The 22,128-nt window shown below is 42.6% G+C and overlaps 1 protein-coding gene across 7 annotated transcripts; it reads right to left on the bottom strand.

Moving 5' to 3' along the window:
• Positions 1-15,405, bottom strand: mpp3b (MAGUK p55 scaffold protein 3b). Of its 7 annotated transcripts, none has more exons than XM_077000193.1 (20): positions 14,843-15,405; positions 12,235-12,353; positions 11,965-12,083; positions 9,761-9,838; positions 9,390-9,470; positions 8,675-8,791; positions 6,637-6,718; positions 6,201-6,286; positions 6,037-6,111; positions 5,656-5,852; positions 5,442-5,506; positions 4,965-4,985; positions 4,419-4,460; positions 3,614-3,685; positions 3,151-3,312; positions 2,960-3,040; positions 2,702-2,795; positions 2,505-2,613; positions 1,593-1,721; positions 1-1,464 (listed from the first exon to the last, which is right to left on the bottom strand). In XM_077000193.1, the coding sequence occupies exons 2-20, from the start codon at positions 12,269-12,271 to the stop codon at positions 1,285-1,287; spliced, it is 1,827 nt and encodes a 608-aa protein (XP_076856308.1). In that variant the 5' UTR covers positions 12,272-12,353; positions 14,843-15,405; the 3' UTR covers positions 1-1,284. The 7 variants fall into 7 exon arrangements, with proteins under 7 accessions (XP_076856308.1, XP_076856304.1, XP_076856306.1 ...); XM_077000189.1 differs by having other exon boundaries at positions 8,654-8,791; positions 14,843-15,404; XM_077000191.1 differs by having other exon boundaries at positions 1,605-1,721; positions 8,654-8,791; positions 14,843-15,404.
• Positions 15,406-22,128: the final 6,723 nt, after the last annotated feature.

Genomic DNA, 22,128 nt, shown 5'->3' with positions numbered 1-22,128 from the left:
TGATTTCTGAAATTCATACACTTTATTATATTGTTAGGTTTCTTACACACTAATATAAAAATAAGAGAATTTCAGTGTCCCATATTCCATACCCATAATTGTCATAGCACACTTGGTTAGAAGAAAAAGGGACAGTCACAAAAATGACTAATTATAGAGGTGCACAATATTTTTGTGGCTGATATATTATTGACCGATAAGGAAAAATTTAAATTAATTGGTTTGATATTGGAATTTCAATTGATTGTTACAACCAGTGAATTTTTCTGGTATTTAACCTTTGAGAAAGGTTATGATTACACTAACATATGATTACACTAATCATATTTTGTGTTTGATTTACTTGTGACATGGATGTGTAAAATTGACTAATTATCTATTTTTAGAGTTTAACATGTCATATACTCACTGCACTTCATTTAAAATTACAATTTGAACTCGCTTTAAAATGCATAACAATACAATTATCGGTTAATAATACTGGTATTGGCCACAACGAGAGATCAGTTACCTCTCATCCCAATATTGGTGCACCCATACTAGCTTTTTTCCAGAATCATACAATATGCACTCTGTTAAAAAATAATTTCAATTCTATGGGCCACATGGTCATAACATATAGTAAGACACAAGCCCATATTTTTTTTATCATGCCACCGCATTCCTGAATTATATTTTGGCAAGCCATTTTTAATTAATTATAATATTAAAATATTGTTTTGACCTGTCACCAATACAGTAATTTGTATTTCAGTTTTAAAAGAATATAGGGTACATAAACAATAATACCTCAATTAATAATAAATAAAAATAATGTGTTATTCTACATCTTATTAAACCCTGGATTTAATAGCAAAAATCATAATCTAACACTAGCACACATTTAGCTAAATATAAACAACCTCCACAAAAGAAAACAGTACAAAATGTGAACTGAGACTTTTACATTTACCGTAGCTACAGGAAGATAACTTTTGTTTCAGTCATTCAATACCGGTGTCATTTACTGGATTTTACTTAAAGAACACGTATGCTACTGATGGTCCGGGACTATTTGTCCATGGATGTGAAGTGTACAGGTGATAATTCATGCAATTCCTAGCAACATTAAACCTTCACTGGTACAACTGAGCTATAGGCATCAAAAGTGCTTTAGACAATCAAAAACCCCACTATTGTTGCTTTGTCTGAGAAACAAGCAGGTGATACACTCTTGTTATGACGTTTAGACTCACACTGTTTAGTCTCACACTGCTAAAGACAGAGTGCAGGGAGGACAGAGAATCAGGTTCGGACCCAGCTGACTGGCACCCATTGCGGTTCTCTCTCCACTTGTTCCAGAATGTTCCGCAGCTCCACACAGGCACCAGTAGCGTCCTCTTTTACCAGAACTCTGTCCACCAGATGGCCATATTGCTGCTCCATCTGTTCTGCAGAGTGACGCATTTCCTGAAGGTCTTCATCCTTTACACAATGAGGGTGAGAGATCAATCATTCATATTATAAACAAAGTGGGCAAAATTGAATGCAGTGGCTGTTAAAGCTCATCCCCTGAGCAGCGCATGTGTGTGCTCGTGCCTAAATGCTCTAACCGTGAGGCATACATTGTCGCCCCCTGTTGGTGACTTGGCAGTGCTGCGATGCCGCCGACTCTCCGGGATTTGTGGCTTGATAAATATCACATAGGGCTTGAACTCTGCTGTGCGAAGGATTTTCAGAGCCTGGTAATAAATTTGACGAAAACAATTAATTACCCATCAGCTGTAACAGAGTGTGATATGAGCACCTTCACCAACACAAAGCTCAGTAGCCTAAATGTTTTCAGAAGACTCCTACACCCTCAGTACTTTCAGTGACAGTAAGAATGAAGGATATTATAAATAAAAAGAAAAAAGTCAAACTCTTGAAGAAGATTACTTGAGCTGAGTAGGAAACCAGTCTCACTCCTCATTAGTGCTCACTTGCAGATGATCTGATAAAAGAAATTGCTCGCAGGGTAGGAACACATTGCCTACTTTCTTGCCAAGATGGCTGTGAGGAAATGTGGGAGTGCGTTCTCAATTAGGAATAAACACATGCTGTCTCAATATGTATCTAAAATATTCACAGGAAACTCAGGAGTGTTAGTTTAAGATTTACATCCTGCATTTATACATAGTTTGTTTTATACATACATTTATACATACAGTTCTCAAAAGTACACAGTAAGCATCACTGTTAGATTTATGGCCTGTGAAAATGTGTATGTGAGATGTGTATGTCAGGTGCATACATTCTGTTGCACAAAAAGTTATGGTGCATTATTAAGCTCCATGAGCTTTATTAATCCAAATACTGATTATTGAGAGTGGGCTTTATTAATTCAAATATTGATTCATCATATTATGGATTTATTAATCCAAATAAAGATGTAGTTAAAGAAAAGACAAAATATAGCAATTTAGACATTAGAGTACAAGTGCTTATGGTAGATATTAATAGGTAAAAATATTAGAATAGCTCACCTCAGGTTGGACATCCACCAGACACATTTTATTCTTGGCAAGTACGCTCCGAATAGATTCCAGACTTGTGCCATACTGGTTATCTTTATATTCTCCATACTCAATGAACCTAAGACAGTAAGAGAGCAGCTGGGCTTTATAAAATACGCAACAAATATTTTGTAAAAATATCTTAGAAATTCCTCATGAAGACACACTTGTTAGTCTGAATGTCTGCCTCGAAAGCCTGCTTAGAGATGAAGTGATATTCCACACCCTCTTTTTCATGAGTCTTCTTGGGTCGAGTGGTGTCTGTCAAAACATGTAAACACAGCTAGCCTCATATACAGAGTTCACCACCTCATCAGTGGAGCTCACATAAAAGACAAGGAACCTCAAGAAAATTTTTTTTTGCTTCTCATCCATCCGGCTCTGTGACGGACCCGTCTGAGGTCTGCTGTAAAAAGCAGACTCACGTGGTATGGCTGCTCCATAGCGTTGAGGATTTTCCGCAATCACCTTTTGCTTCAGCTCATTGATCCGAGCACCCAGAGACCCTAGAGAGAGAGAGAGAGAGAGAGAGAGAGAGAGAGAGAGAACCACTGGGGCTCAACCAAGAAAACACTATTACATGGATGTATCTGAGAACATCTGTGTTGTTCTTCACCTATCAGAACCACCAGTCTGGGCTTCTCTGAGGACCTCTGCTGGTACCGAGTCACTTCTTCATAGACGAAAAACTCAGGCTCCTCAGCTTCTGCATAGCAAGCCTCCCCAGGAGAGCCCTGCCGATCCTTACGGCTCAGCCGAAAACTTCTCCTGAGACCAGCTGAAATGCATGGTCACATGATAAGGACAGCTTAGCAAAACCTTGCTTATGATGGAAACACAAAGTGAGTTACAAGATGTAACTGGACTGGGGTGGGGGTGTTTTGGGGTCAGAGGAATTTGAAGACAACATAATCTAGTCAAGATGGAAGTACCACAGGTCTAATCTGCTGCCTGAATTCATATTTTCTTGATGTCTTTGCTCTCTCCAACAGCATCATAACGGCTGCATGCCTAAAAAGTTTCGAACTTCAACACACCAAATCCACACATGAATGCATGCAGAAACATGGGGGTGGTACCTGAATAGAACTCCCAGGAAAAGGCCTGGCCACAGGAGGGCGCCACCGCCTCACACTTTGGAGAAACTGCAACTAGCATTAGACCATCACGCACCCAGCACTGTTTAATTTAGAGTGGCATGAGCTAGCAACCATAACCTTTGCCATGCCGGACACTACTGATGCATTCCACGATTAGCTAAGCTCAAAGATAAATGCAGCCAGCTCCCTACAGCGTGAAGCGCAGACTGACTCACAGCACGCACACTAACGATCAGAGGCAACACCGAGGCACACAGTGAGATGTCCAAAGGCAACGGCAGAGCAGTGAGCCAATGGAGAATGGAGTGTGGAGGGGGCTATGGTTGGAACTAGACTAATACCAGGGTTCTTGCCCTTTTCAGTTAATTTCACTGAAGTTCAATTCATATAGGCCTAGTGCTTTTAGCAGTATTGTCAGAGCAGCTTTACAGAAACCCTGTCCAAAGCTTGTCAAGATTTTTTCTTTTTTCTTTTTTTTTAAACCACTCTGTGTATTCTCCTCTTGATATTTGTTAAGGCCTGTAAAAGGGTGCTGTAAAATTCCTTGATTTTCCAGATGGTCTGCACAAGAACCCTGGCAGCAGGAGAGCACGAGCAGAGACGCACTTCGGTCGGGGCCATAGAGGGCCATACAGGGCAAGACGGGCGGCTGTGCCCACGTCGCAGAAAGCATCGCTAAGTGCCAAAGCCGCTTCCAGCACAAGTATGTGGCCCATGAGTGTGTGTGTGTGTGTGCGTGTATGTGCATATGTGTGTGCGTGCACATGCAGGAGCATTCTCTCACCTACACGAGGTCCACTTCCAGTGCCCTCATAGTCACAGTCCTCTATAGAAAAAGGGAGGAGATGAGAAGGGAGAAAGGAGTGGATTTGAGTGGAGGGGAGGGGAGTGCAGGGGAGAGGAGGGGAGGGGAGAGTTGGCGAGGATGTGGAAGGAGGCTACGAGGGCAAGTGTCTGGCTGCTGTATTGGGTCAGGCAGTGGGAGGGGTGCTGAGAGAGGGCAGATCTATGAGGAGGGCTTATGAACAGACTGGAGCAGCACATATCCACTGCAGAGGCTTGCTGGCGCTAGCAGGCACAACATGAACCTTAGTGGTGTGTCTCCATCTGTATCTGTTAGTGATTGGGGTGACCACATAATGTACTAGCTAACCAGAGAAATAAAACATTTAAGTTTGAAGATAAAACCTGCTCTTTAGAAAGGATAGGTCTAAATTACTGTATGCGTTTTGAGAATATTAATACAATGGAACTCGTATGTAGAAGACATAAATACAAGACAATCCATACTCTGTTGACTTCATTATGTCGTTTATCCCAGATCACGTACCTTTCTCACAAGCCTGGTCGTCTGTGGCAAGCAGAATGGAAAAAACAAATAGCATAACTGAAGTGTTTGCTACCAGACAAAGCCTAGAACCATCATGCCTCAGTTTTAGTCATGATGAGATGAAGCAATGCTTGGACTATATTTGCCTTTGTTGTATTACATGACCTTAGGTCATCTAAAAAAAAAAAAACTAAAAAAAAACCAAGATGGAACAGATGCTCTGAGAAAGCAGGGGGTGAAAATGGCTGGACAGAAGGGGATTAGTGTGAGTGTTTTGGCTTCTTGCTTTTTTTAGCAGCAGCAGGAAAACTGGCATATTCTAAAAAACCCCTTTTCCACGACTCTCAGCACATTGCTGTCAGATTAGAGGGACCAAAAAAGCCTTACACAGGCTGTTCAGGTCACAGGAAGACGAGCGGACTGATAATAGTAAGTCAGTGTGCTGCAGTAGTCTCAGTTAAATGTGTAATGACTTACAGGGTGGTGCTCTCGGTGAATTAGGACTCTGATGAGGGCCCGTTTTCATCTTCTGCACCAGCCGCCTGCTCATGAATACCAAAACAGTAAAGTCCAGTTGTAAAATGTTCTATTTGTGGTGTTATGTGGTGATTTTTGACACTGCACATCAAACCTCTACCCAAGGCTGTGTGCGAGAATTAAAAACATACTGAAATAGATGGTGAACACATACCTCTCCTGGAACTTCATGGAAGGGATAAGACCAGCTCGCAGGTTGCTGTCTCCCACACGCTTGGCCTGCCACCATATGTGGTCATCTTGACTCACCACCTGCAGGAAGTCACCTCGCTGGAAAGGAAGTCCTGCCTCCTGACAAGGCGTGGCCTTGTCTTCAGATGGGGTGTAGTCAAACAAGGCTCTCAAGAATACCTAACACATAAACCACAGGAGATATGAACACGGGACTATGAATACCTCTATTCCAGAGGTATTGTGGGAAATATTACATTTAAACTATGTACCCAGTTATTCCGTGTAAATATTTTAATAAAGCATTACTTTTTAAATGAATCACTGAAAGTGAATGTGGAGTGTGAACAGAAATGTCATTCACCGTACTCTCCTTCAGATTATCCTCTTCCTTAACAGCAGGGATTATCTTCAGAGTGATGGAGCCCTGGGACTGAGACTTCAGCCAGAGATAAAACCAAAAGGAATGAGTCTGCATCCTTCTTAAAGATAACCGTGAAAAAATACAAACCAGTTTGGAACACGCACCAAAATCTGGCTGATCTCATCAGGACCTTTGTGGGTGATGAGGTTTCCATTGACCTCTCTCAGCTCGTCCCCCACATGCACCAGCCCTACGGGCACATCCAGTCAACCGCAGCCACTGCACACCCACTGCACACTCACTTCACAAACACTGAACTCCAGACTACAGATGACATACAACAGCCCAAGAGCATGTGCACAATTTGAATATTTAAAAAAGACAGGCACTTAAACTATAGTGAGCGTTGAAGCGTTGAAGCTATAGTAGGCTACACCCAACGAGACAAAGTCCAAAAACAAAAGCCAAATAATTTCCTAATGATCTCTAAGAAACAGTTGTATTTACATATGTATGTATTTAAATGCAGTATTTCCTTGGCCAAGATAAAAAAAAACGTGTGGCTATGACATGGGAGAGAGGAACCAGCAGGTCACTCACCACTGCGATCGGCAGCCCCGCCCTTCATGATCCTAGCAACCACCACTGCCCCGGTTACCTCATCCCTTCGGATGGTTGCGCCCTGAACACAAAACTCTCAAATCAGGTCACAAAGAAAAACACAATATCCCACTGTGGTAAATGGTACAGCAAGGTCAAATTTATTATTAAAAGTTGGCAGGCTTTGATCATTATCAAAAAGTAAGTTTTGTATTCATGTAATTATGGGGAAAATTTTTATGAATTTGGGTTTTTAATGTGATCTCATTTTAAAGTCATGGTTGAGGTAACTAACAAAACACACATTTCACATCTTATGGGGAAAAAGTGTTTTAAAATTCTAGGATAATGATCTCATGAAAAGGGTAATTGTAATCATGCGTTCCAATCAGTGTAGGTGCACATTTGACTTTCCCTGTCAAAACATACAGTTTGTTTGCTTTTCACAACATTCTGTTCAATTCCAATGTCATCTCATCAAAACAGATTTTAGGTTATCTCAGATGTAAAGTTGGGCAAATCCATAAGACTGGAAAAGTAATAGAATGACTATGTAGGCCTGTATTACACTACTGGCTGGTTGTAAACAAATGTAGGACATGCACCACCAGTGCCAGCCTCACTATGAGTGGGCAGTCTACAGCGATCAGTGCAGTAACATTCTGTACAATCCTCAATCACCTAATAAAAAAACAAACCAAAAACCAAAATCACAGCTAAAGATCTGCAGATATCTTCTTCACTTGACAATGCACTCAGACAATGGGTCTGCTGTGAAAGAAGCATTGAACAGGAGAGGTGGAGGAGTGGACCAAGAACTGATCCTTGAGGCACTCCATGAGTAGTGCAGTGGACCATCTATATGGTAAGGTAGCATTGAAACCAGTCTGCCATTGAATATGCCATTGATATGCCACTGTATTGAATGTACCAAACAGAGGGGTCAATTCCAGGTTCAGAAAGTAAAAGTCCTCACCAGGATTTTGCTCAAGCTTGCTAGATTTTCTAATTAGAGCAATCCAGGTAAAATTAGTGGAATCAACACAATCCAGGAAGCCTGAGCAAAATCCTGGTGAGGACTTTTACTTTCTGAACCTGGAATTGACACCTCTGGCACCCAAATAAGTATATTAATACAACAATTATAAGCAATGAGAAAAATGTAATTTACAGCTCTTAAGAGTGCATTCAGTGCTATGTTCACTTCAAAACCCTGACTGAAAATGGTCATCAAAACTGTATACTGTGAGAAGTCTTTGGAGATTGGCAGCTTCCACCTTTTCCATCACTTTGAGAAGGACGGCTATGTGCGTATAATTTGCAAGGCCATGTTCCTTGAGAATGGAAGTAAGTGCAGCTATTTTAAGGGTCGTGGGGGTGGAGCCAAATGACAGACAGATTTAGATGGGAAACGGGGGAAGAGGTGACAGATGCACAAGCCTTAAGAAGGGAGGTCAGCCAGGAGGTCAAGTTGACAGGAGGAAGGAGAAGGACTCATTATTTATTTGAGAGACACATACAGTAGATAATTGATCATAGTAAAGTTAGTGAGGTTTTCCTGTTGGGCTGGGAAGAGCACTGAGGAGAAAAAGTGCTAACCCAGAGGACTGTTATATGTTGATATTTTACCCCACTGTTCTGTGATACTGAGGGTCACTGGTGAAAGGGGTTAAAGGACGTTATAGTCCTAAAAGGAGTTTTGGCCTTGAGTCGCTATTATTTATGATTGTCAGATTAATGGCCTCAGATATTATGCTGGCTATACCTAATAAGACTTTGTTACTGCAAAAAGATAAGCCTTTAATCTAATGGGACATGTGGCTATGTCTAGACTATATTACTACTTGATTATTTTATGCTGTGATAAGAGGATTTATTTTGTTCCATATTGTTTGTCACTGAATGTAATAACTTTACTATATTGCTTTCATCAACTGCCATTCAATAGTTGGCCTTTGAGTAGACTGTGACTGTGTGATCTGAAGTGTGTTCTGAGCCATGGCTTTGCTGAGATTACGAGAGGCTCCTTGTTCTTCACCAGGCGGACGATCTTCACGGACTCCTCCTCCAGCTCATCGTCCAGGTCCTCAGGCAGTGGGGGTAGAACAGGGTCAAAGTTCTTCTGTGCCACTGTGTCATGTACTGTTAACACAGCCTGGTGGATAAGTGAATACACATATCACGCAGAAATACACACACACACACACACACACACACACACACACACACACACACACACACACACACACACACACACACACACACACACACACACACACACGGGGTGGGGGAGGAGGTCAGAGAGGATATGACATGTTGCAAGACTGCTGCCTAAGATAAAACAGTGAGAAACAGAACACTGAACACAACAGGGTATAGAAAGATCCCTAGGGCACATTAAAAATCATTCTAATTAGGAGATCATAAAAATATCTTTTGATGTCATTCCTTCATGCCACATTTCATAAAGCTGGATCTAATTAAGTCTAATTACTTCAAGATCCCTTTAATGGAAGGGATTATACAAAAATCTGTGCCATTAAAATCTGTTCATGCGGACCGACAGGGCCTCACCTCCGTAATTTACAGCACGCAAATAAATGAGAAATTCAGGGAAGGATGTTTGTGTGTGTGTGTGTGTGTGTGTGTGTGTGTGTGTGTGTGTGTGTGTGTGTGTGTGTGTGTGTGTGTGTGTGTGTGTGTGTGTGTGTGTGCGCATGCGTGTGTGTGTATGTGTGCGTGTGTTTGTGTACCTTTACATGTGGAGTAGTCAGAAGCATAAGCAGCTCTCTCTCATCTTCTTCTAGCAGTCCACTCTGTAGCTCCTCAGTCACCTGTCAGTCAAAGCCACACCACATGACTAAAACATCCACCATTAACAAACACACCATCCTCCCTTCCTCACTGAAAATATGGATCTTACAAGCACAGAAAGTACAAACTTACACAAATGTCTCTAATGTTTATTTTTATTCTCACCATGGTCTCGTTACATAAATCTAGTTTCTTTATAGAGAATTATTTCTACCAGTCAGACTTTCATCTCCTCTCATACCATCAGGTCTCAGTACCTAGTAATCTGAATGCATGTTTTAGAATCTTGAACAAACAGCCACACACTTACGTCCTCTGCCAGGCAGGCGGCGCTGTGGAGCACTGGGGTTGGGTTCTGATTCACATAGTGCCTGAGGCGCTCATGGATCTGTGGGAGAGCAAGTATTCGCTGACCAGTGGTTGCATTACACAGAAATAGGCACAGGCAGGCTGCAAGTGAAGGGGACCTTTTCTAGATGAAGATGAATGACTTCGGTTTGCGCTTAAAGTCTAACTCCTATAGCTTGCGGCTAATGTATTACAGTAACAGTACAAGCAGTGATAGATGATTATTGTACAACTGGTTGGCTTGCTATAATGTTCTTGTTCTCGCCACCAGAAATATAATCAGAGAAGTTTGTGACCCCCTTTGGAATTATCTAGATGAATGGCACCTGAATAGTCGCTAAATTGGGCTGATATTTTTTCACTACGATCAATATAGGCCAAACAATACAAACATTTACCCTGCTGTGATGGTCAATGTGAGTTCTGGCTTGTGTGTTTTGGTCTGGTGGTTATAGCACACATTAACCACCCAGAATATGTGTGGTTGCTTGAGCTGAAAATCCCACACCCCCAGAAGGGGATTGTGTATAAAAAGTCTAAATACAGTAAAAAAATGGTCCTGTCTCTTGTGGTGTGAACATAGAGTTTTGTGCTAGGGCACTCTGTGAGCCACCAGAGACAGGACCTCTTTAGTAGAGGGTAATTGGAGTCTGACATTTCAATCAGTTCAGTTGTGGCTTTAACCTGACCTGCCATTAAAAACCCACACAACAGCATTTTGTTGAAATATGTGTAATATTGTCCAACCAAAAGAAAGGTTGTTGAAATTAGCAAGACTGTAAGGGGTATAAAAGGATTTCAACAGCAGAATTTCAGGGAGTCTATGATGCAAAATTCAGAAGACATTGGATCAGTATGCCAGTAATCCAGAAATACAGACCATGTACCACCATGGAAAGTTGAGGTGTAGCCTGAAAGAGGTAATCCAAGCAAGAGTTCATAAAATGAAAGTCGAACCAAAGCAAATCTGAATAGAGCAATATGCCTCTTGTTACGGAGCAGCTCCGGACCCTTCCCTGTGGGCGTGCTGCTATGTTGTCTGCATGTCGTTATGTCCATGTTTGTACTTCTGTGGACGTGGGTTGTCTGTGTGCGTGTTCGTTTGTTACACCTGTGCCTTGTCTCGAGAGTCACGAGGGTCTGTGTTGGTCGTCTATTTAACGTGCGTTCGCGCAGTGTCCTGTGCTCGTCTTTGTCTGAGTGTCAGTACGTTAGTGTTTATGTGTTTAATGTTTTGGAGTAAAGAACACTCAATAAACGTGGAGCTTGAGTGTGCGAGTGGTTTCCGTGCCTCGTCCTTCCACCCCTCCAGGATCTCAAAAACACACATGAACTATACAGAACTCATCTCCAAAACACATTAACTACACAGGACTCATCTAAGAAGCATATCATTAAAGGTATTGTCAGCAAAAAGGTAATGCCTGTTATCAATGTTAGGGTTGACACATTGTTTTCAACGTCACACATTTTTTGTATGTATAGACCCTTTGTTCAATAAATATATGGCACTGTAAACTGCTATATATGTTGTTTGTCAGATAAAACAATTAAGACTCATGTCTATTACATTATTGATTTACATTATTGCATTAGTTTAGCAAGCTGAGCCACCAAGTTGCCCGTAAAGTTCTGAATAAGTACCTAAAGCTGCTGAAAGGGGTCTGTCTGCATCCCATAAGACCACAAAACACTCATACTATAGTGATACCTTCTGGAAGACACACCTACTACAGGACTGGCCTACTACTGATGGGTAGATGAAGCCTCACAAAGCTTTAAAGAATTACTAGTGATGGGGAGATGAAGCCTTACGAAGCTTTTAAGAATCACTACTGATGGGTAGATTGAAGCCTCACAAAGCTTTTAAGAATTACTAATAATGGGTAGATGAAGCTTCATGAAATTTTAAAGAATTGAAAACCTATGAAACACTGGTCATAGGTTAAAAACTGTGAAGCACTGTAAATAAGACACTACTGATTTTAAATTTCATTAAAAAAAATTATCTGTTGGTGATGATCAATGTTTTAATTAAACTGACCTCACATTGGTAACCCCGTTTTTAAATAATGTTCATTCCATCAACATTCTTTAACTAGACTGCCTTTTCAAAGACAAGAGTTTCTTCTTGTCATGTGAAAGAACAATAACAACTGTACGCACTCTCATGAGGTAGCTGAGGCTCCGCTCACTGAAGACCTCGCGGAGGAAATCCAGATCTTCTCTGTGGTTAGCATCAGGATGCAGCTGAGCTGTGAGCAGGGCTAGCATCTCATGTAAACCTAGTCAAAAGAAAGGGAAACAGAGTCGAATAATAGAATATTAAGGTTATTTGAAGTTATATCGATATCCAGACGAAGAAGGGAACATGCGGCAGGTCAGCAGACGCCGTAGTCACTGACCCGAAAGCCGTAGCAAGCATGTGCCTCTCACCTGTGCTGGGTGAGAGGACAGGCATGTCTCCTCTCATTAGAGACAGACAGGAGCACAGGCCTCTGTGTCTCTCACTCTCCCCTTTGGTCTCCCTTAGAGAATCACCACATTGGATGGTCCTGTCAATCAGAAGGAAAAAGCCTTTTAGTCACTGGATTTCATAAATGGATTTTCATTTTTTAATATTATTTTAAAAAGAAAGAAAGAAAATGAAAGAAATGTAAACTATCAAGGAAATAAAAAATGCAAATAAATTAGGAATTTAGCCTTGCCCTTCCACCAGGACAGATATCTTCATTTTCTAAAGGTGTGAAACAGTCTTCATGGTCAGCATAATCGTATGCAATGTAATGTGTGAACTCAGGAGAAACATGATCACTTCGAAACCACTCCCAAGAGGAAGTCTCCCAAGTCCCCATGGCAACAATAATCAATACTTTGTCACCACTTTCCTGCTGAACAACTTAGAAAATCATTACAGCTCTTCTTAAGTAGCTATTTGCTGGTTTAGAGTCAGCCTGGGAAAACCCCAGCGTTCTCCAGCTCTGCCGTAGCTCTCGTACGGCCGTCCAGCAATTTAACTTCTCTGATTCGCAGATGTCAAAAGGCTTAGATGCTCCCTTCATCATGCTGTCATCATGTTTCTAGAGCGACAAACCAGCTTCCTGCAAAGGATGTACGACTGCAGGGGAGAGCAGCAGGCTGGAATGATGTGGTCCTGGCCATGACACCAGAGCTCCGTGGAGCCCAGTGTGCATTTCACCTAACACAGGAGAACCAAAGCTGGCCCTGTGGATACACAGCTGGTTTGGCCCTGACAGAAATCGAATGCACTGTGTGGACCTCGAAGCATTCATTTCATGAACACACCAATCACCCACATTACACCGGCTCCTTCCACACAGATGTTTCATGCCAGCGCCTTCACTCTGAGCAGAATTTCCAAGTCGAGTGAAGATATTGGGCCAAAACTGTAGGCCTTAATTTTGAAGGAAATATGACGGCTTGGGTGGAGAGCATTGAGAAATCTCTGTCGTGACCAGTGTTTCCAAAGTGAAGTTTGTGAGGTTAATTTCAGCTCTGCTTTCATCCTGTCCTGAATGCAATCTTGGTGCACACATCCCTTCATCCCTTTTTTCAGTAAAAATCCATATTGATTCCCTCTGAAGACTCCAAACTCTCTCTCACTCTCTCTCTCTCCCTCTCTTGCTCTGTCTCTCCCCCTCTCTCTGATTACACTGAGTGGTGAAGAGATTACCCTGGTGGGCTCTGGGCCCCATTATGTAGCGTCGTGCAATCTGGTGGATTCTGACAGGGCATATGTTGAGATCTGGCATGACCCTTTACCGGGTTGCCAAATCCAGCCTTACAACCTCACACATACCATACAAATAGAGTGACCACAATGCTAAGTGCAGGGCTGTTTCTCCATACCAGTGTGCTTAATGTCCATGGCTTTCAATTTCTCTGTATATTTTGATTATAATGCACGCAAAGTGGTTTTTGGCAGCTCACCCACTAATGATGGCATTTTGTAAATGCCACATTTTATAAATGGCATGGGCCATGTCTCTTTCCCTGCATGGCATAAGTGTGGATAAAGTACAAGTCTTGGCTTGTTTTAGCCTTGAGATTGTGTGACGAGCTCTTGTTGTCCCACCGCCGTCTCCAGAGGCAGAAGGAGGGCTTCATCCCAGTCTCGTCCCAGGATGAGTGACTCATGGGTGGCATGGAACTGCTGGACCACAAGGTCACCCTGCCATCATTCTGCCACCATCTGTCCTTCCACCACCTCCTTTGTACTGACAACTAGGTTTATCTCATCTGTTCACTTCTCAATGCCTTTATGTGTGCACGTGCAGGCACGTATGATGACGTGAAACATGATGGCATTAGGGGACGACAGATGTTATCCAACTAAAGCTCCTTAAATCAGATTACTGAATATGGCATCCTATGGAATTGCTGAGTCCTATGAGACCAAATGGCATCTGAATCCAGCCACATCAAAAGACAGAGATATACATAGAGAGCAGTCTTCATTTGCCAGTCTTCATACGCACAGCCGGCGCAGAGCCAAACTACACCACATGCATAGAAGCGTGCACAAGCGCATTTGCACACACACACACACACACACACACACACACACACACACACACACACACACACACAGAGAGAGAGAGAGAGAGAGAGAGAGACTGCCGTGATGCCTTGAAAAGCCTGTGCATAAATAAAAGACGAATCAAAGCATGACAGTCGAGAGGGACAGGATTTTGAAGAGAAGGAAAAAAGTAGAAGTGATTTCAAGTGCATTATGTGTGAGTAATCTGTCCCGCTTGATAAATAACAACTCCAGCTGCAGTCTTTTCAGTATATCCTGACATCAGGTGACGTGGGCTTGCACAAACGTGAAGGGAACCCCAGCCGTGGAGCAGCACCTCTGACAGTGGGGGAGTGTCCATCAGGAGGCATGCCCACCCAAAAAACACAACACACGGACCTCAGACTCTCTACCAGCTGAATCCTCCCTCAGACGCTGGTCCCCTGTCTGCGTAGTGGATCGCACACCAAGACATGAAAGAGAAAATACCCCGGTGTCTCTTACCTTTTGCTGCCTTGTCACGTCTGTGTGTGTGTGTGTGTAGAAAGGGGGTGTTTCCTGTATGGATGGAAGCTCCCTCTGTTGCACGGTAGAGATTCCTTTCTATACCGGCTCGGTTCACTGTGAGTGCACAGCCGATGCCTGCTCTTCTGCTGCGACTCCCATCCCCCTCCCTCTCTCCTTTCTCTCTCTCTCCCCCTCTTTCTCCCTCTCTCTCTTCCTCTCCCCTACACATACATTCTTCAGCCTTCCATTCCCTGGTCTCTCACTCTGCCACCATCCCCCACTGGTCTCTCTCTCTCCCTTCTTCCACCGCTGCTCTTCAGTACCATACAGGGGCTGATGGGTAGCGGCTCTACATCAGGTTAAGAGAATAAGAGAAGGTTTTGTGCTCCCGTATCTCCACATCCATCTCCGCATTTCACACTTCCTCCTCCTGTTTCGCCATGTCGTGTGTCACGGGACCCTGCCTGACTCGGTGATACATGAGGAGTACTCGTCAGGAGAAGAGCACCAGCTGTCCCGCTGGAGCAGCCAGTTTATGCAGACAGGCAACACGCAGGATTGGCTGAGGAACCTCTCTTCATGTCTCTCTCAGGCCTTTCGATCATCCCTGTACTTCTGAAGAGCCAGACACGCATATGGACACACCGCATATGTCCATGTGTGGGTCTGCTGTCTTTGGCTGTGTGACAATGAAAGGTCAACGCCATTGTGGGATAATCAAGGGTTGGGAAAACACAACTTTTGTTTTTCGTCTGAAAAGGGAAGAGCCAGAGGACTTCTTTGGTTCTTGAAGTTGAGGTTAGGATTAGGATTAGTTTGAGGTTAGGAGAATCTTGAGGTCAGGATTAGGATTAGGTTAAGGTGCAGATAGTACAATGTAATTGAAGTAATATGTGTGTGCAATGTTCAGGCACTGTTGATCAGATCACATGCTTTGTTACAAGCAGGTCTTCACCTATTTCAATGCACATATCAATATGTCACTTGCAACAGCACATAATATCATTATCACAGAATAAGATTTTTTTCCTATAGCATACATTCTTCTAGTGCAAGGAAAACCATATGCACGAATAATCCAGTAATCGATTTTTTAAAACAGGTATTCAGCATTTCATATGTAAAAAAGGAGTACACTGTATGTCAAGTAAATATAAAGTATATTAAATTAATTCAGTTCAAAATACAGTATAAAATTATTATGCAGGTTTCTGAATCATAAATATTAGATTTCTAACATGTTTCTAGCATCTAAAAGCTTCTGGGGCTTTGGATACAACTCCTGGGATGGTTAGGAACTTCATCACAACATCCACATAGATCAATTTTTGCATCTGAAATTATATTATCTATCTATGAAAATATATTTTTGCCACTTGTCATTGAGAGGAATTTGCTTTGGAATGGTGAGAAATACTTCAAAGACTATTGTAATGGCTGGACAGGAGTCACGGACATTACTGACAGCTATGGAATAGCTAAGCATGAGACAGAGCATAGCACAGGTTACAGTGTGTACACAGTAATACATTAGAGCTACATCTACAAGAGGGTAACCACTCAATTTACAGTATGCACACAGTAACATTATAAATATACAAGAGGGTAAATAATAATGACTATGTAATAACAACGTAATCAGACAGTGTAATAACACTGATCAGTGACAGGCCTTCCACCGAGCTCTAACGCCGTCATAGAAGGAAAAAAGTCAGAGCTGGGCTCATATAATTCAGGGTTCAAGCCTAAAAAAACTCTAGCGGCCCCATCACTCTTATGCTTACAATATATCTGGTGAATGAACAATGTTTCTCATCAAACTACGTACAAAGCTTTGAACAAAGTGTGCACACAGGATTTATATTCAGAAACCTTTGGAGAGAAAACAACAATCTTCATCATCCTCTTCTCCTCAACATGGACACATTAGAGATTCCCAGTGTTAATGTCCAGGACGTGAAGTGTCAGCGATTCAGACTCCAGTTCTGCCGCTGTATTGATCCCACTTCTGAAGCAGTTACGCTTGTCTGCTAGCATGTCTCAGCTAACCTTTTTGTATCACTAACCACATTGGTTGCACATTGCACATCTTTCAGTACTGATAGCAATGTGATAATGTGCAATATATTGTCATTTTATAATATAATAGACATACTCTTTGTAAGATCTTTCTAAGTGACAGGGAAAGAAAAGAGTGATGAGAAGAAAAGAAGTTTCAGATCTATGAAGTAGGTAAGACTGCTGGAGATCTGCACTGTCACACGCTTACTTGGAACTAGCCAGATCTACATCTGGGTCACATATTTTAGGCAGACATATCGGGCTAGACCTCCTGCCACTGCAGTCCTGCCTTGAGCTCTGAACTGTGGTGATCATGATTTGCACGCATATTTCATTCTTCAAATGTTCTGTTTAGTTGACCCATTTAAATTCAAAGTCTACTTTTTGACCAGCATTTAGACTGGTCAAAACTGAGACTGGTATCTGAAACCCTGAAGCTCTCTGTCAAGTGTGAGAGCAATATCTTCAGTGGCACATTGTAATTGATTAGACAAATTACTAAGTCATCAACAATCATCAGTTTTCTCAATACTCTATATACACTGAATGACCACTTTATTTGAGACACCTGCCCTTTCCCAGCTGGAGATTTCCTGTATGGAAATTAGACATGTGATCCTTGAGTGCAGCATAAAATCAGGTGAACAAGTTTTCTGTAAATCAGTTTTAGTATGAATCCACATTAGAAGAGAAAATCATCCAATCTGAGCAACTTTAAACGAGACACAGTCATCGGTGCTAGACTATCCAGGGCCATGCAGCAGTATCAAGAGTCTACTGAGGATGACTGAAAAACACCCATCAAAATAGTATTGTGTGTAAATAACCAACCCATCAACAAAAGGAGTCAGAGGAGGACATAAGAATCATTCTGACAAACAGGTGCACAGTAAGGCGGATGCAACCTAATATAACACTGGTGCTCCGACTAATAACTGCAAAGACACAACTCATTGTCCTTTAGCATGGAAGGCCTATAACAACAGACAACCAGACTGAGTGCCACAGGGTTCTAAAGGAAACAGAAATACAAGAAATCACTGGGCAAAAGAAGAAAGAAATGGAAAGAAACGGGTCACTGAGCAGTGGGAAAACATCACCTGTTCAGGTGAATCCAGATGTCTATTGATTGCACCATGGTGATGGGAGGGCCAGACTATGGTGCAAGAAGACTTTAAAAAGAAAGTTGTCAGAAGCGTTTAAACTGAAATGCTTCTATAAAGTGTTGAGACACAGAATGCTCATTTCCAACCAGTCATGCCAGGTGCTTTCTTCCTCCTCTCCAAACCACTCCATCAGGAATTCACCAAGGAGAACCCAAGGTCATCCTATTCACCATCAGTCAGCGAACTCTTCCCGTTCTTCAAGGGCTCTGCCACGGATCATGGGATTGTCCACCATCCCAATCCCACTTGCACTGCCATAAGTCACCTTCATACCTGTCTGGGAGGGCCGGCTTTGCAGCCACATTACAGAGAACCTCATTACAGCTCAGCCACTAGCCCCCCTCCCGAGCCTCCATCACCACCACCACCACCTCCACCCTCCCGAGTGTGCACACGGATGGAGGCAGGAGGAAGCACACGTGATCCATCAGGCGTCAGATTTTACTACTTGTCTCTGCTGCTACTAGCAATCCATCTTTCCGATAGCGCTCTGGACTGACGCACACCCTTGAATGCACACTCGCGCACACACCCTCCCTTGCTGCTTCCCAGCGCGTCTCTAATGATGCCCAGCCTTTGCAGCTCGACTATATTTAGCTCATGCCGTACGTTGTCTTGGGGAACATATTGGCGGATGCCACATCTCGCTGAGGCTGTGATGTGCCCACCTCCTCGAGAGGGAGTGGTGACGGGTAGAGAGTCAGATGCCTGGTGCACGAGCACCTTTGGATTGGCATTAGAGGATCTTTCGCTGGAATCTCTCATTTCCATGCTGCTGTGCTGTTTCACTGTCAGTAGTCACTAATCAACATCTGTGTGTGCTTTGCCCCTCTCCCTCTACGTCTTCCTCTCTCTTTGTCTTCTCCCTCTACCTCTCCTACATAATCTACTTCTTTCCCCTTTCACTTCTTAGTGAGAACTCCAGGCATGTGGGTGGATTGAAGGGGCTTGAAACTCTACCTCTGCAGAGAGTATAAGGTCTAATGCAGTTACTAAAACAATGGGCAACAGAATTTTCGATTATTTATTTATATTCTTTTTTGTTATCCACATCCTACTAAAAATCAAGCAAGTACACACACTTCCTGTAAGTGTAATTCAGTAACACAGTGACAGAGAAAATGAGAGAGAGAGGGGGAGACAGAGAGATGACAGTGTGATGATGGTTACCTTGGTTTCCTCTGGCTTGCTGGCTTCAATGCCTGTCCATTTCCTGCACTCCTCTCAGTGGCCTAAAAGCTAACCAACAGATGTGCAACATCCTTTTAAACAGTGCAGTAGTATGGGAACTAAAAAAGTGAAACTCACATTTTCAGGCACCGTGTGCAACACAAGTGAGCTCATTGAAAGGTATGACTGCATCGTCAGGGTGTCGCCCACACACTGGCATCCTCAGGATGGATTGTCAATGTTCTCCTCAAAGGCTGAGTAGTTCAACTAATGTAATCTTCGTAAACTGTGCACCACTGACAAAGCCTAACTGGAATCCGAGTCCTAAATTAAATTTTAGGGTTTTCCTAAAGAGGGCAGTGTTGCAGCTTTCAGACAGACCATTCCCGAGCAAGCAGTGTAGCGTCTTGTGTGTCAAGAGCGGTGTTGTGAAGTTAGGAATTACAAAGAATACCAAATATTTGTTACTATAATAAAAACAATTTAGCAGTACTTTATTTTGAATAATTTATTTTTAAATACATTTCTTGATCTTTTCTGAGCAAAGTAGCCTACGTTTAATACTTTCTCTTTTTGACGACTATTTTGTTAATCATTCTATTTTCATGTCTTATTCGATGTCTTATTAACACGACAGAAAACTAGAACAAAACAGACTAACAAACAAAACAACTAAATACAAACACGGGGCTGCTTACAACAGTCTAGGACCCCCATACTCAAATAGCGGCCCGCGGGCTATCTATTTCTGCATGACCTGTTTTGAAAAGTGTTTTTTTTAGGAATCTTTTTTTTCAATCGCGCTATCCGCTCTTATTTTGAAATCGCGCACCGCGATCTCAAGACGATGCCGGGGATTGCCTTTAAGGCAACAACAAACAGGTAGCAGACGCCCCCCCCCCCCCCCCCCCCCCCGTAACCGGCCCTTCAGTGATTGAAAAAATTAAATGTGGCCCGTCATCATTTCTATTTGAGTACCCCTGCTTTAGATCAACCAATGGTCTCAACCAGAGGTGCTATAACTGAAGCAGAGAAAACCAACTACAAGTGAAACATACAGGGTATAAAAATATCAAGGACATAAACTAGACACAATAAATAAAAATAAAAATAATGAGGCGTAGAGATCTAACAGGGGGCTTGGAAATGAAAACACATGGAAAACCAAAACAAGAGCACATGGATCAAGACTGACAGGGAGGGAGGGGCCAATCGTGACAGTATACAGGAGTCGACAAAACTGACGACTTTCTTGCAGGTGTGGTCAGTGGACGGAGACGTTCATGCTCAGCTGTAGTAGCTGAGGTTTTGCTGCCACCTACTGTCATCCGCTTGCACGTGTTCCAGCACATAAAAAAACTTGTATGTATTTCGTTTTTCTCAGTCGATGAGGTTAATTTCTCAGATCAGAATTGAAATTCTCAAAACTGTTCATTCAATCTCCACATCTCATTGTCACTTGTGCACATCATAATTACATTTCTCATTGTGTTTAACATTTTGCAAATGCTTTTGTACATTTTGCAAATGGACATGGAAAATTGTCTGTTGTTTTTTTTACATTATCGATTGATTATGTCATGTTTATCAAAATGTGTTGTACAGATTGTCTGTTGAATTGTCTTACCCTCCAAAACATTTAGTCTTTAGGTCATCGCCTAGGTCATTATATGCAAAAGTGCATGTCATAATCTCTAAGGCATCATTTTACATTTATTTATTTAGTTTATTTTTTGTTACATTTTGGTAATTTATCCTAATTTGATTAAATTGTTTGCAAATGAACATTCAGTTAAAGTAAGAAAGGGAATTGGTGAAGGTTTAGATCCCCCATACTCAAATAGCGGCCCGCGGGCTATCTATATCTGGCCCGCTGTTTTGAAAAGTGTTTTTTTTTTTTAGGAATCTTTTTTTTCAATCGCGTTATCCGCTCTTATTTTGAAATCGCGCACCGCGATCTCAATACGATGCCTTTATGGCAACAACAAACAGGTAGCAGACGCCCAAATGCGTTCAACATTTGGCAGACGCCCTTATCCAGAGCGACTTACATTTTTATCTCATTTTTATACAAGTGAGCAATTGAGGGTTAGGGCTTTGCTCAGGAGCACCTCAGTCATGGCCTCAGGTCTGGGAATCGAACCTGCGATTCTCTGGTCACAAGAGCAGTTCCCTAACCGCCCGGCCATGACTGCCCACGTGTCGTCGTGATATGTTGCACGATGTCTCATGTTAAAAACTGCAAACTGCTACTCTGCCCGCCTCAGCATTCCTTTCATCTATTCCACGCGTCACAGAGGCATAGAGCGTAGGCCTAATGTTCTATATCAGGTATCACCAAATGGCGGAACGCCCGAACGCCGTCCTGTCCGGACCCAATTACATTCCTGATTAACTGGATACGGACCCAAATGCCAAAAAAAATTTAACGGGAGACTATATTTTAAACCGGAGACGAGTGTTACGTTCACCACCCATTTGAGTGTTACGTTGCCCCCCCCCCCCCCCCGCCCAACAACTTTCGTTCGCCACCGCGGACCCGGACCTAAGGTCTGAGCTATCTGCCAAAAATGGACCGCGGAAAGATTTAATTGATTACCCCTGTTCTATATCATTAGCGAATCGTGACCATTAAACCTGGGCCCGCTCCCCCCCCCCCCCCCCCCCCCCCCCGCGCGATTTCAAAATAAGAGCGGATAGCGCGATTGAGAAAAAAGATTCCTAAAAAAAACACTTTTCAAAACAGATCGCGGGCCACAAATAGATAGCCCGCGGGCCGCATGTGCCCCCCCGAAAACAAATAGTTTCCTTTCCTAATTAACTGCAATTAAAAAAAACTGAGACGACAGTACAGCTTAGAAACGCAATAAACAATAATATCTGTAC

This window comes from Brachyhypopomus gauderio, chromosome 3 (assembly GCF_052324685.1).
Source record: "Brachyhypopomus gauderio isolate BG-103 chromosome 3, BGAUD_0.2, whole genome shotgun sequence".
Lineage (NCBI taxonomy): Eukaryota > Metazoa > Chordata > Actinopteri > Gymnotiformes > Hypopomidae > Brachyhypopomus > Brachyhypopomus gauderio.
This window is presented reverse-complemented; position numbering and strand designations above follow the sequence as displayed.